General features: G+C 42.1%; 2 protein-coding genes and 1 pseudogene across 2 annotated transcripts; all 3 read left to right on the top strand.

Moving 5' to 3' along the window:
* The first annotated feature begins 1,614 nt into the window (after positions 1–1,614).
* On the top strand, positions 1,615–5,583 carry LOC146711317 (uncharacterized; annotated as a pseudogene).
* A 1,837-nt stretch (positions 5,584–7,420) lies between these two features.
* Positions 7,421–10,174, top strand: LOC146711316 (chromobox protein homolog 8-like). Its single transcript, XM_085454133.1, has 5 exons — positions 7,421–7,634; positions 7,762–7,805; positions 8,247–8,312; positions 8,726–8,792; positions 9,221–10,174. Exons 1-5 carry the CDS (start codon positions 7,566–7,568, stop codon positions 10,001–10,003), a joined length of 1,029 nt encoding a protein of 342 aa, XP_085310259.1. The 5' UTR covers positions 7,421–7,565; the 3' UTR covers positions 10,004–10,174.
* Positions 10,175–11,040: 866 nt separating this feature from the next.
* On the top strand, positions 11,041–16,810 carry LOC146711315 (meteorin-like protein). The gene is made up of 4 exons (XM_085454132.1): positions 11,041–12,968; positions 13,406–13,812; positions 14,961–15,020; positions 15,788–16,810. Exons 1-4 carry the CDS (start codon positions 12,892–12,894, stop codon positions 16,114–16,116), a joined length of 873 nt encoding a protein of 290 aa, XP_085310258.1. The 5' UTR covers positions 11,041–12,891; the 3' UTR covers positions 16,117–16,810.
* The last annotated feature ends 950 nt before the right edge of the window (positions 16,811–17,760 follow it).

Here is a 17,760-nt window from a genome sequence, read left to right as displayed (position 1 = left end):
TTTGCATGGTGTGACAAACAGAAAGGCCCGGAGAAATGTGTGAGGTGTATTTTGGTTGTTTCTTTAGTCAAGTCATTGTCTGTCAGTGACAGCTGACTGATCAAAATCAAACAACCATATAAGGAAATGAAAACCTACAAAAGAGGGCCACAATGGTGCTCTATCGTTACAGAACGAGTCATGTGAAGTCCTTTAATTACTTTAATAATTAATATATTATTGCCAGGTTTAATTAAAAGTGATCCCGGAGCAAAGTGAACCATTTAACGTCGCTTTCTTCTATTTTTTTTTTTTATTATTATTTTTTGGGTGGGGGCGTGGGGGGGCGAACTAGCTGCCCTGTAATCTTGACATTAATGCCAACTTAGAGTTAGTTTTTAGGAGACCAACTATATCAGTTTCTTGATTTTCAGAGAGGAAAAAAAATCAACCTCTTTGATAAACAAATGCATTTTTCCACCTACGTAGGTGGAAGACTGCAGGCACAATAGGTGACGCATATAATGAGGAGGTAATCTGCTGGCATTTTTACAAGAATGAGCTCACTTCCGGTCTAAATGACACTCTCAAACCTTTATCGAACATTTCAGGCCATTCCCCCTCTTTCTCTGAGATTTCGTTTTGGAAATGGCCCCTTAATAATCTTGTAATATAGACTTAATTAACCAGACTTTCAGCTAAAGCGGGCAATAGATTATGAGTTACTATTTATTTATCCAGGAATCATTTATTTGTGGATGAACTGGAAATGTATTTGTGGCCATTTTGGGGAGCTGAGGTGACCTGCTGAAGTCTCAAATGCTCGATGAATCCTAACAGGCCCACCGGAAGGTGTGCGGTCGACTGAAACTGGCAAATAAACGCATACTCTGTTTTCAGAGTGGTGAAGCTTAGTCGATATTTTCCTATATCTTATATATTTCATGCAGCTTTTTTCCACCCTGGCTTTTGAAATCTCTCTCGCTCTCTCTATGCGTGAGGCTCTCTCTACAGGCCTTCCGTGGCTTTGAACCTGTGAGCCAGTCATGCATCAGCAGCTATAGGAAACCGAAACATGTTTTAACAGGGGAACATATTTATAGACCAAGTGTGATGTTTCACATACCCCCTTTATCATCGTACCCAGCAGCAGCCTGCACACAGTGTCGGTTTCATCTCAGCAGTGCAGCCTCGCAGGAGTGCGCGAGCAGCAGGGATCACTTCTCTAATTTAAATCCCTGCGCGTGGACCGCTGGAGGCCTGCGACACCCCAGAAACGACAGAAATATGAAGGGATTCAAAATAGAAGCGAAGGCTCTTCATTTTCTCCCTTTTTAAAAATTTCCTTAAGCATCTTTTTTTTTTTTTTTAATGGAGCTCATTCCTTTCAAAAGAGCAATTAAAACACATATAGCCCCCCCCCGCGCCTTAAAGAAACCTGAAAGAGGTTCTGGTGAGAAATTAGACATGGAGCTGCGGTTGCGTTTGCTGTTGTAGATAATGCTTTCTAATTCAAATCATGCGCTCAAGTCTGATTCAGGCTGCAGGTCAAAGCCACACGGCTTCACATCTTCTCGCTTGTGGGTTTTTTTGTTGTTGTTTTTAAAACATCTGAGCAGCCACCTTGAGCAGAAAATGTCGCCCGGTAAGTAGGACAGCGAGCTGTGCGCAGCAGTTGCCCAGAAACCAGAGAGCCAATAATGTTCTCACAGAGCCAGCTCTGTTTATTCATGTACGGCTGTCGCCATTGCGGCTCCTGCAGACCCACTTTTCACCGACTCGCAGCCAAATATGGAGAGCCGCAGAAGCAGCAACGTGTCTGTATGTGCGGCTGCCTCCTGTCAGCACGCCCCAGTCCGCTCTCTGCCTCTGCAGAAGCAGTGTAGGCTGTACAGCCATTCTAGTACCGACAGGAAATGTCGGTCTACAGGCTATGACTATCAAAATGGTGGTTCATATTTCGACGGCAGCCACCACGCATCTTTTGTCCGCTGCGCTCCCGCCTTTGTCTGCTCCACTGCTGGGAAATTTAAAAAAAGAAGAAGAGAAAAAACAGACAGCAGCACAAGTTTATCAGCCAATTATCCACGATCTCTCAGACGATCGAGAGTAAAGACGGACAAATTGGTGCTGCACCTCTCCTCAGAGCAGACTGAGTGCCTCCTTCCTGATTTCTTTTTTTTAGAGGGGGGGGGGGGGGGGGGGGGTAATTTCATTCAGTAGGTCCCAAACATGAGATTAAACGTTTAAGTGATTCACATAAATTCAATTACATTCAGCATCTGTCCGCCTCTGTCCTCCTGTTTCCAAGAGTTTCACTTGAGGTGTTGTTTGAGGTGCTCATGTGAAAATTCAAGATCAGAGATCAGGGGCGAAATATATACACAAATACACATACATATACATATATATAGAGAGAGATTTTGCCTCTACAGATAATATTTTTAATCATCTTAAAATTTCATGATCAATCCATCTGTGGACGAAGCAGAGTCTTTAAGACAAAACAAATTGCCAATGGACCAAAAACTATCAATCAAAACAGATCAGCAGCGCGCACACAGCCAAACGCAACATCAGCATGAAGGTTTAATGTCAAATAATCCGTGCAGAGACTTGCTTTACTTATTCAACTGATACACTCTCGTACTCTGAGCTGGTCGTGCAGCTTTGCCTGTTTGTCATGTCAATAGATAAACTTTAGGAGGAAAAAAGTCGCAGAATCTTGGAACGAAAATTGCGCATTTCAAGCACCGTCCTCGTGTTTTTGCTGTTCAGAGCAACGTGAAATAAACTGCGCGGAATACATTTCAAACCTGGAAACCTTTCTGACTGACATCAGAAAGACACGCGTGGATGGCCTAACAATTCACTGTGATAAGGACTGTTTAAGAATAAAAACCCACTCATTCAAGAGAAGCCCAAATGCATTATTATTAATATTATTTTTATCTAATTTTATTTTCATGCATTATTTTAACGAACATGAGCCCCACAGAAAATACAACTGGAAGGCACAGTCCTGCCCCAGTAATCAATACTCAGAATAAATGTTACAATCGCATTAAAAAATATCAAAGATATTCCAGAAAATGTAATACTAATAATAATAATAATAATAATAATAATAATAATAATAATAATAATAATAATAATAATAATGATGATGATGATGAAGCCAACAATTTCTGCATTTTTTTCTGATAATTTCTTTAATAACTGGAAATGATTTTATGTTCTCAATAAGTAATTATTTAAAATTAAATAAATGAATAAATAAATGGCTGATCTGTCCAAGCAGAAAGAAAGCCATTTAAAAAAATATTTCATTATTAATATTATTGTTATTATTATTATAGACAGAGTATGTAAGCGTTTGTGTGCATTATTTTAAATAACTCTATAGCAACTCAAAGTTTCAAAGTTCCTGACATGTTGTTTTCTCTCATATCTTCCCAGGATAAACTCTGATAGGATGCTGTGCTGCAAGATGTGATGTCGCCCATTTAAAATAAATAAATAAATCCCAAACAGATGCATATATATTTCGCTTTATTCGATTTTTATTTAGCTTACAAGTGAAAGCTGATGAAAGCTGGTTGAATTTCAGCCCATAGTCCAGTAAAATGAGATGTTCCAATTTAATCATTGACTTAATGAAAAATAATTGTTTATTGTGTCGTGCGGACTCTTTTAACGATTTATAAAAATTCTTCAGGGAGAAAGGGAGATGTTCGGGCCGAAAAAGAGGGGACCCAAGCCTGAGACATTTCTTTTAAAGGTGAGTGTTTGTATTTATTTCTGGGTATTCCGTTTTATTCGCTTGTCTTTCCGAGGCGTGGCTTCATGTGCACAGGCTGAACCATTTCAATGATGTGTGCACTCCTATAAACTTTGATGCCACTGTGTTGTGGTTTCACTTTTTTGAAAACAATTGTAAGTTTAAAAAAATGTCTCCAAAGATCTCTTTTCTCAAGGGTTTCTGGTCATGTAATGTTGGACAAAGAACTTTACATGACTTTACATGTGAATATTAACAGTATTTTCATTCTTACAGCCTTTCATTCCCTTTAAATCACAGAAACTTTAGGTCAAGGCCTCTAAAACTTTACATTTGCTCAAGAGACTTAAGATTTAGATAAGATAAGATAAGATAGAACTTTATTAATCCCTCGGGTGGGTTCCTCTGGGAAATTCGACTTCCAAAAAAAGCACAGCAACGACCGAAGTTACAGTTACAGAACTGTTATATATATATATATATACACACACACACACACACACACACACACACACACACACACACACACACACACATATATAAATACAGAGACAAATATAAATAAAATATACAAAGGGGATAAATAGAATAAATAGGAATAAAAAATAAAAATACAAGTGAATTGCACATTTCAAGTATTGAGTCTATTGCACTGTTGACTATTTACAAAAAGTATTGCACAAGGTATTGTACAGTGAGGTGCAGAGGCACTGCAGCTTAGTTGTTCCTCCCTCCTTTGATCTCCTGTTTCCCTTCCCTCTCCCCTCCAGACAGGAGGGGAAAAATTTTCATTTCTGGGAAACTTTTCGTCACAAATGTATTTCAGCTACTCTGCACTTCGGAAGAAAAATCCTTTTCTACTTGAACACTACACATAAAGTCGACGTGAAGCTTTATTTTTGCACCGTTTTTGTTAATAAAAAGCACAAGAAGGCCTTTTTTTTTTGCTTCCTTAGGCAAAGCCAAAGAAAAGGGCCAGATTGCTGGATTGCGCACAGTGGATCCAGCAATCTGCCCGCCCAGCGCGGTCAACAGAGGGGGAGAGAGAGAGGACCCAACACAACTCCAGCAGCTGCTCTGACGTTCCAAGTGTCCCAGCAGTTCTAGAAAGAAAGAGAGGACGCAAACCCAATATGCACATGCATTATGATAAAGACGACGGCAGCAGCTCAGCAGAGCCAGACGCCAAACATAGCAAGCTCATGAGGGAGCCCACGTCTCACCACAGCCGACGCCCGCATCATCACGGGCAGACATCAGATCACTGCCGCATGCAGCTGACCAAGAGGTTTCAGGAGGAAACCACGATAACACCCAAATCCCACAGCGAGCAGAGACATTTGGGGGGCGCGGGCTTCTCTTACCCGTGCGCATTAGCTTCGGATTTGCGCAAAAGCGAGCAGGGGAGGCACATGACTCACTGTTTGAGCATGAAGCGGCCTGCAGCGAACGAGAACTCTCTGCCCCGGGAACAAGCTTCACCTTCACACACCGATTCCATCCACGAATCCTCCGAGCATCCAGCCTCATCCTGGACCCCCTGTTTCGCTCACCTGGACACTGTGACCGTAACCGATGTCACCTTGAACTTCCTGACAGTCACCGTCAGAGAGAGCAGCACGGACAAAGGCTTCTTCAAAGATAAAAGATGAGTATTTCATGTAGTTCAGAGGAGGCCAATACCTGCCAAGGAGGTAACTGTGTAACAAGCTACTAACAAACAGGCCTACTGTAATACTATATTTTTTCTATGTAACTTTCAAACGTGTACATACCGATATTTAATACGCTGCTGATGAAATTAAAATCAAACTGAAGTTTAAGGAGTGTTGTTGTTGCTGTTGTTGCTCTTTGACTGTCCACCCGCTCTCACTATTTCTTTTTGCACTGTTTGTTTATACTTGCAGAGTTTCTGTAGAGTTATCTGATCGCGATCTTTGTGGAACAATCTTTGCTGGCTAAAATTCATTCAGTTGGAACATTCTTTGACAGCGATGCCAAATACGATTTCTCGCTGGCTGACAGGTGGTTTTGGTTGAATTGTGATGAAGTTTTGTACGTGATTCAGCCCAATTTCTAGCTTTAGGTTTGCACCATCCTGCGTTCAACAAAACACCGCGATTTTAATTAAGATCAGAGGTTATTGTAATTGTTTTTTTAATTAGTTTGCCCATACATTACTCTGTTTATAGTAACCATTGTCCTTGATGTAAATATGTAAGAAAAACATTGTGTATGTTTCTGCTCTGTGTCCTGTGTACTGTTTGTTTGTATATGTGTCTTTCTGGTTGCTGTTACAACCAGATTTCCCCTTGTGGGACAGTTAAAGGATTTTTCGATTCTATTCTATACTAATTGGTGGGAGTGTATTATTATCCAAAAATAATGTAAATCTAATGTGTAATGTTTTATCATTCCTGACAAATAGGAAATGCACAGATTCATATTTAGAAGTGTCTCCAGAAAATTGTTTATCGCGACTTTATATTTTGCGTCAAGTCCTGATCTTAAAACGCTTATTTAAACATGTGAAAGCTGACAAAGTCTTTGTAAGCACTGACCTGTATGGGCATGGAAAATGTTGTTAGCAGATAAAATCTGATTATCCTTTAAATTTTACAATTTTGATTGTAAATTTCACTTGGACAGTTTTTTCTCCTCAAAGTTTCAAAGTCCCTGACATGTTGTTTCCTCTCACATCTTCCCAGGATAAACTCTGACAGGATGCTGCTGCTTGTGCGTTAATTTGCAGAACTTAAAATTAAATCGTAAATTTGCTCTTCATACTCTTTAGATCTTCTTGTAACAATCGTTTCCATAACTGTTGCCATTGAAATAGCAAATTAAAACAAACCGACTTTGTTTTATGTGCCAGAGATTTCTCTTCTGCCATAAAGATTTACACCAGTAGGTCCCGGAATTGCCGCTAAAAACAGACAATTTTAAAATTCGTATTTTTAAATAATATTTCTATTATCTATTATGTAATTTGAGCCATGCTGGCTGAATTATGGACACAGACAGTGAAAGTGTTTCAAGGACGGAGCAATGGGAACAAGTGGGAACAACCTTCTTTAGAGACTCGGCGTGTGAACACGACACTGCTTACATCTAACATTAAATTATGTTTTTATAATAAACAGGTCATTAAAAAAATTATTTAGATCTGTAGATCAGTTAAAACAGTAACCCGGGGTTACTCAGTACAAGCTTGATACGGTTTCATTTAATACATTTGCATCTGCATGTCATTATTATCATAATAATTATTAGCCTGTTATTTTAGCGCTGAGTAGTTCATGCTTCTGCTTTTTATAGACTTATATTTTGTGGATTTTTTACACCTTTATTTGAGCTTTTTAAGTATACAATCTTTCATTAAATAAAGGAGTTAGTCTTCCATCTTTGTTCGCGTTTCTTTTTTATTCTAGTGGAATTCAGCGTTTTCTTCTCGCCGTGTAGGGGAGGGCTCTTTGTACCCCCTCATGGACCTCTGGGGGGGTCAGTAGACCCGCTCCGAGACCCTCTGACTTTGCTTAGTCCACTGTGCCAGACATTCCTGTACGGCAGCCACAGCACAAGACTCCGCCCCATTCACTCAGAAATCCGGAGCACGTAGCAACAACTGAGCCAATGAGCTCCGCCACGATCCGTCCTACCGACCGCGGCGCCTGGCAACAGAAAAAGACGTGATGACGTCCTGTTGTGCGTATTATGGGATGTGCGGAATTAAACAACCCGAAGAGGACGAGGGGAAGCCAAAAATAATAAAAAACACAGAAATAAACGAGGTGCATGGTGAACCATGGAGCTCTCGGCTGTCGGTGAGAGCGTCTTCGCAGCCGAGTCCATCATTAAACGGCGAATCAGACGGGTATTCGCTGTTTTTTTTCCTCCACCCGCAGGCTGTGTCTCTGCGTCTCTAACGCAAACATGTGCGTTTGCAGTGTCGACACGTAGACATTTGATAACCTGACTCTGTTGTGGGTCTGTTTTTGCAGGGTCGTTGGGAATATCTCGTGAAATGGAAGGGTTGGTCTCAGAAGTGAGTATAATAACCGAAGCTGTGAAGGACAGCGCTCCATCCTGGCCGCTTGCACAACTGCACCATCACACAGTGTGGCGTTACTCAGCTTTGTGGATGTGTGGTTTGTTTTAAAAATAAAATAAAATGCATTTCACGCACTCGGTGTACGGCGGTGCCGTGTGCCGTGCGCCTGCTGGCTCGTGTGCACCTGGCAGGTGTTTGAACACATCTCGCTTTCAGCCCGCTGAGATGTGTTGAAGTCTACACTAGCTTTAGCAATGGCTGAGTTCACCATGCGTCACTGTCCTGCTACGTAGTCTGTAATTGCAGAGCGAGCAAAGCGAGATTGCTTTGATAAAAGTGTCAGGAGCGCGTGTTTTTGCGCATTGACAAATGAGCGTTTCTCAGTGTGTGTCTGTGTGTCGCCAAACACCTCTCCTCTCGGTTGTTGTGACGTAGGTACAGCACTTGGGAGCCGGAGGAAAACATTCTGGATGCACGTCTCTTCTCTGCCTTCGAAGAGAGGTGAGGGTTTGACAGTGAAACAAGTAGGCCTCTCTCTCCCTCTCCCTGCAGAATCGAGTTGGCACCGCGCATTTTGCAAAAGTGTCACTTTAAATAAAACATTTAGTCTGGGTTTAAATCTATGAGCCCCACATCCCCATTCCTGACAGGAAAGTGTCAGCAGAGCCACTTTAAGTAGCTGCAAGATGTGATGTCACCCATTTAAAATAAATAAATAAATCCCAAACAGATGCATATATATTTCGCTTTATTCGATTTGTATTTAGCTTACAAGTGAAAGCTGATGGAAGCTGGTTGAATTTCAGCCCATAGTCCAGTAAAATGAGATGTTCCAATTTAATCATTGACTTAATGAAAAATAATTGTTTATTGTGTCGTGCGGACTCTTTTAACGATTTATAAAAATTCTTCAGGGAGCGAGAAAGGGAGATGTTCGGGCCGAAAAAGAGGGGACCCAAGCCTGAGACATTTCTTTTAAAGGTGAGTGTTTGTATTTATTTCTGGGTATTCCGTTTTATTCGCTTGTCTTTCCGAGGCGTGGCTTCATGTGTACACAGGCTGAATCATTTCAGTGATGTGTGCACTCCTATAAACTTTGATGCCACTGTGCTGTGGTTTCAGTTTTTTGAAAACAATTGTAAGTTTGAAAAAATGTCTCCAAAGATCTCTTTTCTCAAAGGTTTCTGGTCATGTAATGTTGGACAAAGAACTTTACATGACTTTACATGTGAATATTAACAGTATTTTCATTCTTACAGCCTTTCATTCCCTTTAAATCACAGAAACTTTAGGTCAAGGCCTCTAAAACTTTACATTTGCTCAAGAGACTTAAAATTTTCAATTCTGGGAAACTTTTCGTCACAAATGTAATTGGGTTTTTTTCTCTTCTCTTTTTTTTGCTTCCTCAGGCCAAAGCCAAAGCCAAAGAAAAGACGTATGAATTTAGAAGAGAGGCTCCCAGAGGGATCCAGGTTTCCTATCCCATCCCCGAGCCTATCATAACACCGAGGGCCAGGGAGGGTTTGCGCACCGTGGTTCCCACAATCTTCCCGCCCAGCGCGGTCAACAGAGGGGAAAGTGTCCACATTCGCCCACCAGAGTTGGAGAGAAGACCCAGAACAACTCCAGCAGCTGCTCAGCAGTTCCCCAAAAAGAGAGGACGCAAACCCAAAATGCACATGCATTATGATAAAGACGACGGCAGCAGCTCAGCAGAGCCAGACGTCAAACGTAGCAAGTTCACGAATGAGCCCACGTCTCACCACAGCCGACGCCCGCATCATCACGGGGAGACGTCAGATCACTGCCTCATGCAGTTGACCAAGAGGTTTCAGGAGGAAACCACGATAACACCCAAATCCCACAGCGAGCAGAGACATTTGGGGGGCGCGGGCTTCTCTTACCCGTGCGCATTAGCTTCGGATTTGCGCAAAAGCGAGCAGGGGAGGCACAGGATTCACTGTTTGAGCATGAAGCGGCCTGCAGCGAACGAGAACTCTCTTCCCCGGGAACAAGCTTCACCTTCACACACCGATTCCATCCACGAATCCTCCGAGCATCCAGCCTCATCCTGGACCCCCTGTTTCGCTCACCTGGACACTGTGACCATAACCGATGTCACCTTGAACTTCCTGACAGTCACCGTCAGAGAGAGCAGCACGGACAAAGGCTTCTTCAAAGATAAAAGATGAGTATTTCATGTAGTTCAGAGGAGGCCAATACCTGCCAAGGAGGTAACTGTGTAACAAGCTACTAACAAACAGGCCTACTGTAATACTATATTTTTTCTATGTAACTTTCAAACGTGTACATACCGATATTTAATACGCTGCTGATGAAATTAAAATCAAACTGAAGTTTAAGGAGTGTTGTTGTTGCTGTTGTTGCTCTTTGACTGTCCGCTCTCACTATTTCTTTTTGCACTGTTTGTTTATACTTGCAGAGTTTCTGTAGAGTTATCTGATCGCGATCTTTGTGGAACAATCTTTGCTGGCTAAAATTCATTCAGTTGGAACATTCTTTGACAGCGATGCCAAATACGATTTCTCGCTGGCTGACAGGTGGTTTTGGTTGAATTGTGATGAAGTTTTGTACGTGATTCAGCCCAATTTCTAGCTTTAGGTTTGCACCATCCTGCGTTCAACAAAACACCGCGATTTTAATTAAGATCAGAGGTTATTGTAATTGGTTTTTTTTTTATTAATTTGCTCATATTAATTCGTGGGAGTGTATTATTATCCAAAAATAATGTAAATATAATGTGTAATGTTTTATCATTCCTGACAAAGAGGAAATGCACAGATTCATATTTAGAAGTGTCTCCAGAAAATTGTTTATCGCGACTTTATATTTTGCGTCAAGTCCTGACCTTAAAACGCTTATTTAAACATGTGAAAGCTGACAAAGTCTTTGTAAGCACTGACCTGTGTGGGCATGGAAAATGTTGTTAGCAGATAAAATCTTTTTATCGTTTAAAAATAAACATTTTGATTGGAAATTTTGTCAAGGCAGCCAAACGGTGGAGCTTACGTTCCCAAGAACTTCACTTCATACTGTGAAGGCCTGAGGTCACGCCGAAGAAATCATGAACTTCATCATTAGTTTTTACATTTAATTCAATAGAAAAAAAATAGAAAAGGGTTTTAACTCGAGAGTAAAAAATGAACTGTGGAGCTTTAAAACCTAAGACCGAAAAAAAAAAAAATAAAAAAAAAAAAATCAAAGTTATAATCTTTGAATCTGTTTCTTTCTTTTTTGTAATTAATTATCTCAGTAGATGAGATCGCGTTTACGTTATGGACACAGAGAGGCCTTAACGCCACTGTCAGTCAGGCATTGAGTGTTAGCGTTAACAGTTTGAATTTATTTAGTCAAATAAATAAAGAAATAAACGCAGTAAATGACACACATCTGTAATTAGTTTGAGTGATTTGTGGTTTGGACATAAAGCCTGCAGACATGACCACAGACACCGTGACCCCGTGCCCCGAATGCACATGAGCGATGAATACATTTCATTAAAAGTTAAATAAAAAAAATACAAAATGCACGAATATAAAGCGATGGATTGATCGTGTAGATATTGTAGTTTTTATATTATTATTAATGATATGCAGCACCTTGGTTCGTTTGGCCTCCGGATCCAGTCTGCACTGTAAGAGGTCACGCTTCACACACAAAGCCTCCATTCATTTTTGTTTTTGTTTTTGTTTTTTTTTGTTAGCTTTGTCTCTCTGTGAGCCGATCCTGGAAATTGACTCTTGCTTTTCTTTTCTTTTTTTTAAATTTGTTTGTTTATTTTTAACCTCTTTAACGTTTTCTAATGTTGAACTGAAGCTGCAAACAAGGTCATATTTAAATGGGAAACGGAAGTGCGGCGAACACTTCTATAATCGTATTTAAAATAACAGAAAAAGAACTTCACGATTTTAAAAAGGCGTATAGTAAACAGGGACTAAAAACTACCAAGCCTATTTTCACACTTGTAATGTCGGGTATGATTTGATTCCTCCATATTTGCGGCTTACAAGCAGCTGAGGCGACATCTGATGGGGGGGACTGTCCCCGTGACTGCTTCTACTCATTGTCAAAATCCCCTCCTGTCAGGGCGTTTTCGACAAACACGAAGCGCAAGCTCTCGGATCAGTTACGTTACTGTTACGTTCCGCACACGTCCACGAGATGTCGCTACCAGCGGGACTTTAAAGGGATGCCAACCTACTTAAACACAAAGACCCCGCAGGTTAAAAATTCAGAAGAGCTCCTCAGTGGATGAATTTTTGATGACAACTCAGTGACTCACTCCACTCTGTACCCAGCTGCAGAATTAGAGGCAGGAGGGGAGCAGCCTGCTCCTGCACTCGCTCTCTTTTGCAGAAGAAGCCCGCAGCAGGCTTTACTTTGCCTTCCAGATGTGGGGAGACCTTGCGGTGCATCATCCCGCCACTAGATGAAGCTCAAGTTCGGATGCATGTTTCCCTCCTCCTTTGCCTGCTCTTTCTGTTTGTAGATGGCCTGCCTCTAAAAGAATGTCTATACAGAGATCAGGCTTCTCTTAACGCAGTCGGGGATTTGAAATCAGACGTTTTTCCCCTCCCAGGAACTGTAACTTTTTTTTGAAAATGAAAGCAATTTTATGGCAAGCAACATTTTTGAAAGTTGAATGAATCAGATACAAAATACAACTTAAGAACTCCAGTAAAACTTAATAATACACCCTGAACACTTCGGGAGTGAATGAATTACAGTGCAGAAAAGCGCAAGGATGTTAACAGATGGCTGAGGGCCTTCAAACCGATTGTGTCTTTATAGAGCAAAGACAAAGAGCTGGCCGGCAGTACCCAACAACTGGATCGCTCCTAATTAGAGGTTGACAAAGAGAGGGGAGAGTGTGCTAACTGCTGTGTAGCGAGAGAGAAAGAGGGAGAGAAAGAGAGAGAGAGCACAGGAGCGATGCCCCCCCGCCCCAGTCCCCAGAGAGCAGCAGCAGAAAGCCCTCACTCTGTTTATTCACTGACAAACTCTCCAGCCATGCACTGCTACCAGCCTCTCTGGGGTTTTTTATCTTTGTGTGGGTGAGATGTTGCCAAATCTGATTATTTTGACGTGTTTTCTGGCTCTCCGCTGTGCAGCTGATTTGTGTAACTGGACTGGAAGGTAAGAACTCTGATTTCAGATGGGATTTTTCTTTTCTTTAAACGATTTTTTGAAAATACTGAGTGCAATGTTGCTCCTCGGGTAAAGATTGGGGAGAAGCTTTGATACTTTTCTTATGTAACTTATATTTTTTCAAACCGTTCGCTTTGTAGAACATTTACAATCCGTTAAGAGGATTAAAACAGGAGGCTTGGTAGATGAAAGAACATTAATGAATAATTCATATTTAAATCTGCGGATCTGATGGTCGGAATTTATGAACAGACTTTTTAAATTTAATGCAGAAGGGATAAACAAATAAGTTGGAATCTGGTCCATTTGAGTTTTTTGTTAGATTAATATGGTTGAATAATTTATTAAGGATCGAACCATTTAGTTTTTATTAGTAGTGATGACATCCATGCAGTATTTGATTTGGCATTTCCCCCCGAATCCAGCGGTTTTGCAGCTGGCGTGGATTCCAGGATTGTACTCCAGGTGCGATTACGCTGTACAAAGGGCTCGGTGAGGTGGGTCTACCCGGGTCAGGCCCTCAGAGTGGTCCTCGAGCCCAATCTGTCCTCCGCCCGGCACACCTCCATCTGCATCAAACCGTCTCCCTCCTTCGGCGGAGCCAGCGTGTTCATTGAGCGTGCCGGGCAGCTGGAGCTGCTGGTGACGGACAGAGGGCGGCCGGAGTATCAGGTGTTCTGCTTCCGGGCAGACGGACCTCACAAGCCCGTAATCTACCTCCAGGCCAGCCCTCAGAGTGATGGACCGCGGAACAGACGCACGGTGGGCTTCAAATACGAGCTGCTCACCAACAGGAGTGCTGCGCCAAACCTCGGCCCCAGCGGGCTGGAGAGTGAGTAGTAATCTTTTGGTTCGAGGACATTGAACCTAAATCAAAATTTGGCTTTAGGTCCCGATAAAGCACCATTATGAACGTATTAATATTTCTTATTTGCTAAAGCAAAATCATTTCAGTCAATATCGCAGTATTAATGTAAAGGCTCTGCTTTAAAGTCACGTTTGCACGTATATATATACGTATATATATATATATATATATATATATATATATATATATATATATATATATATATATATAAACCTTTCTCATGGTTTCAGAGGTATGTACTGCTATAGTGACTTCAAAAGGCAGATTTGGATCTTCGAGGGAGACTTGCCTACCAGTCATAATTCCCAATTTGAAAAAAAAAGTGGTTATTGAATTATAGTCTTGCCTTGTGGACTGCAGCATGCAGCTGCTGGTCAGTCTAGTTGTCTGGTTTCCATCAAGGGACAAAGCAGATGGGACTGAGCAGACTGCATAGTGGCTGGAGGGCACCGGGCCAAGGGCCTGAATTGAGACTGCAAATACTTTGCAGATTCCACAAATGCCTTATCATTGTGCTTGTCTGTTTATTAGCATTTATCCATGTGTGCAGGCTGGTTTCAGTGTGGTGATGTCATTCTGTGCCGATAATAGACAGCTGCAGGTTTATCTTTTCTGTATTGCCAGTCTGGTGGAGTGTTTGACTCCTGCAGGCTCCTGCATTGGCACGGGGTCAGTCAATTAGGCAGATACAAAAGGAGTCAAACGTGGGGTCGAGACTAGCGTGGGTTTTTGATCTGGTGGTGCGATGGGCAGAGGCTAGAAGCAGCATTCCTCTGGCCAAGCCATGGTTTCTTCAGTGTGTGATGTGAGAAGGGGGATGAATGGAGCCGGTATGTGGGTCAGATTTTAGGTCAGTGAAGTGTTGGCGAGGAGAAGTGACACCTTTCTGTCAGTCACTGTCAGCTATAGAGCTTTGAATCATGACGGTTAGGAGAGAAAAGAGAGCTAAGCAGGCCGAGCGAGGACGTGATTGACAGAGAGAAGTGGGTAAGGCGAGAAACAACATAGCAGAACAAGCGGAAGATTACTCGATGCAGATGACTCGATAGTCACAAAGCTGCCCAGCAAAGAGCACATTTCTAATTTTGTGAAATGATTTTCTCCACCCACAGCATCCTGTCGACCCTGCAATGACACAGAACTTCTCATGGCTATCTGCAGCAGCGACTTTGGTGGGTATCTTACTCAGCGAGATGACAAGATGACACGTCTCTTGCTATTGTTCTTGTTCCCTCTGGCTTTTCCTGCAGCTGCATCATTGAATTTATCTTAATGACTCAGCAACAGTAAGATTTTCCTTGAAATATAATCTTGTACATCACACCACTGTCTAAAGGATCTCCTTTCTCCTGACTCCCTCATCCTGAACTGGTCGAGGCAGATGGCTGCCTTTCCCTGAACCTGGTTCTGCTGGAGGTTTCTTCCTGTTAAAAGGGAGTTTTTCCTTCCTATTGTCACCAATGCTTTCTAGGGAATTGCTGAGCTTTTTCTCTCTATTATTATAGGGTCATTATCTTACAATATAAAATGCCTTTATGTGACTGTTGTTGTTGTGATTTGGCTCTATATAAACAAAATTTAATTGAATTACAGCTGAATGCACTCTCTACCTGGCAACACTTCAAAACCCATCTCATGTTAGGCTGCATAATGGGACAACAGCAGTGCAGACAAACTCAAACAGATGTTGATGATCTGCTGAGTGAGGCTGTGACATTTTTTGTCTGTGCTTTTGTTTGTTCATTTTAAAGGGAGACTAAACTCTGCTTGAGTAGTTCTTCATATGTCCCAGTTCAAAAATAGTCCTCTGTCTTGTTACACTTAACCTTTGTTTAGCCCCCATCAAGCCAGCTTTTTCCCCTAATTAAGTGACCACTTTATCTGAAACATCCACTGGATGCGGCGTAAACACGTGGTTCTGCTTTCCTGTCTTTTTAAGTTGTTCGAGGCTACATCAAAAAGGTCACCCATGACTCTCGGCGTCAAATGTCCTCAGTGGAGGTATCAGCGCCGAGGGTGTACTGGCAGCGCAGTGGAGTGTTTGAGCAACATCTGGATCCACTGGTGTCATGTCAGTCCTGGCGTGGACACATCCACACACTCCTGCAGTGCCACGTCAAGCCCGGAGACGGAGAGTTTCTTTTCACTGGGTCGGAACACTTTGGGGAAGCTTGGTTAGGGTGTGCCCCGCGATACAAAGACTTCCTGTCTGTCTACCACAATGCCCGAACGGCACGCCAGAATTCCTGCGACTTTCCTTTAGACTGAGGAGGGGTGTGTGTGCGCGGGTCATCTTAGCAATACTGAGCTGAGAAGTCTAACCACCTCTGCACTGGCGCACTTCAGATCCTTGCTGTCACGTTCCACCAAGGTGGCACCAGCAGCGAAAAGCCGCTGAAATGCTGGTGATAAAAACTAATTTGGAGGAGGAGAATAGAGTTAACCAGCAGGGCCTCCTGCACTGCAGCTCAGAGAGGGCCGGCCTTTGTCTCTCTTCCATCAATGCCCTCAGTCCTGGGAGAATAAGGAGGGGTTGAGTTGCTGCTCTCTTTTTGTGCCTCTCCCTGCATTAACTGTTGTTCATTTTGCTGCCTCTCTGTGACAATTGCCCTATGAACTGAGGCAGGAGGGTGCACAGCCATTTATTATTGCCAGTTTGTTTTACTGAATAGGAGTGTACATATATACGACGTTTTATCACTTACAGCATTGTGAAATCATCTGTTTTGTGTTTACTCCTGTCTGTTGGATCCTGCACGAGGCAGTTCTTTTCTTTCTGATTCAGGATCGCAGTGCAGTGATCTTTTTTCTTGCAGCTGGAGATGTTTGCCGTAGATATTTTACTTTATTTCCTTTCTTTTTTTTCGGTTGGAGAGTGGATGAAATCTAGAAACAACTGAGACTCTGGATTGCTGAGCTTTAAATAAATCAAATATGTCTACACGTCTCCGTCGCTCTCATGTGCTCATTTTGCCATTTTAAAATAAATAACATAAATAATGTTATTCAGAAGAATGTTTTTTTGTAACAGATAAATCAACATTTCATTATTTACACAATCAATCCACAGATGGGTTTTTTTTTTACACACTCTTTTAAACAGTTTGCACAGATGTTGTGGTCAGCTCATAACTGTGTCTGATGAAGTGTTGAGAAGTGCAATGAGCTCATGATCAATGAATAAAACAGACATTTCATGAGGCCCTCTGTTTAGACAGAATATGCTTTGGCCTCTTAAAAGGTTCCTTTGTGATGACTTAAATGACTTCCCACCCACTTTCTCATTGCATGCAGCATAATCTGTGTTGTTTTTTTTTATATCTGTCTGCACAGAAGAGGATTTAGTGCCAAACTTCCCTTCAAGCTCATTTTTGTTTTCTTTCACTCTTTAATACATCTTTTCGCCCAGGAATCAGATTCTTATGATAATAGGATAACCCTTCCTCGAAGTGAATTACAGAATCTTAGCTGGCCACAACTCTGAGCAGACTGAATCGGGCGTTTCTTTTGAGCCGTGTGGCCTGTGCATCATGGCCCAAGAAGATGAATAGACAGATGTGAGGCCCCCTGAAGCCCGGGGATCCTCCCCTTCAGCCCCTCCCAGGAGAAGGGAACAATTAATTGACTTTTAAAGCAACTGCTTTCTGAGCCTATTCCACACTTCTCCTTGGCTGAGCAGGGCTCACAAATTGGTGTGTTGAACGTTTTATGAGGACTAAATAGCTGCCAATGAAAGTGTAAATGACTGTGTGGTGAATGGGGCACACACAATGGCCCTGCGGCGACTAGGCCTCTGGCAGACATAATGACCATTGTCACGGCTGCTGTCATCTAGAAACCATCAGGGCTCATGAATGCAAGAAGTCAGAGGAGAGGAGAGCCCTCTGTTTTCTTTAACTCCATAAATATTTT

This window comes from Copadichromis virginalis, linkage group LG4 (genome assembly GCF_057382275.1).
Source record: "Copadichromis virginalis isolate Kocher_CV1m ecotype Utaka linkage group LG4, C_Virginalis_male_GT1.1, whole genome shotgun sequence".
NCBI lineage: Eukaryota > Metazoa > Chordata > Actinopteri > Cichliformes > Cichlidae > Copadichromis > Copadichromis virginalis.
This window is presented reverse-complemented; position numbering and strand designations above follow the sequence as displayed.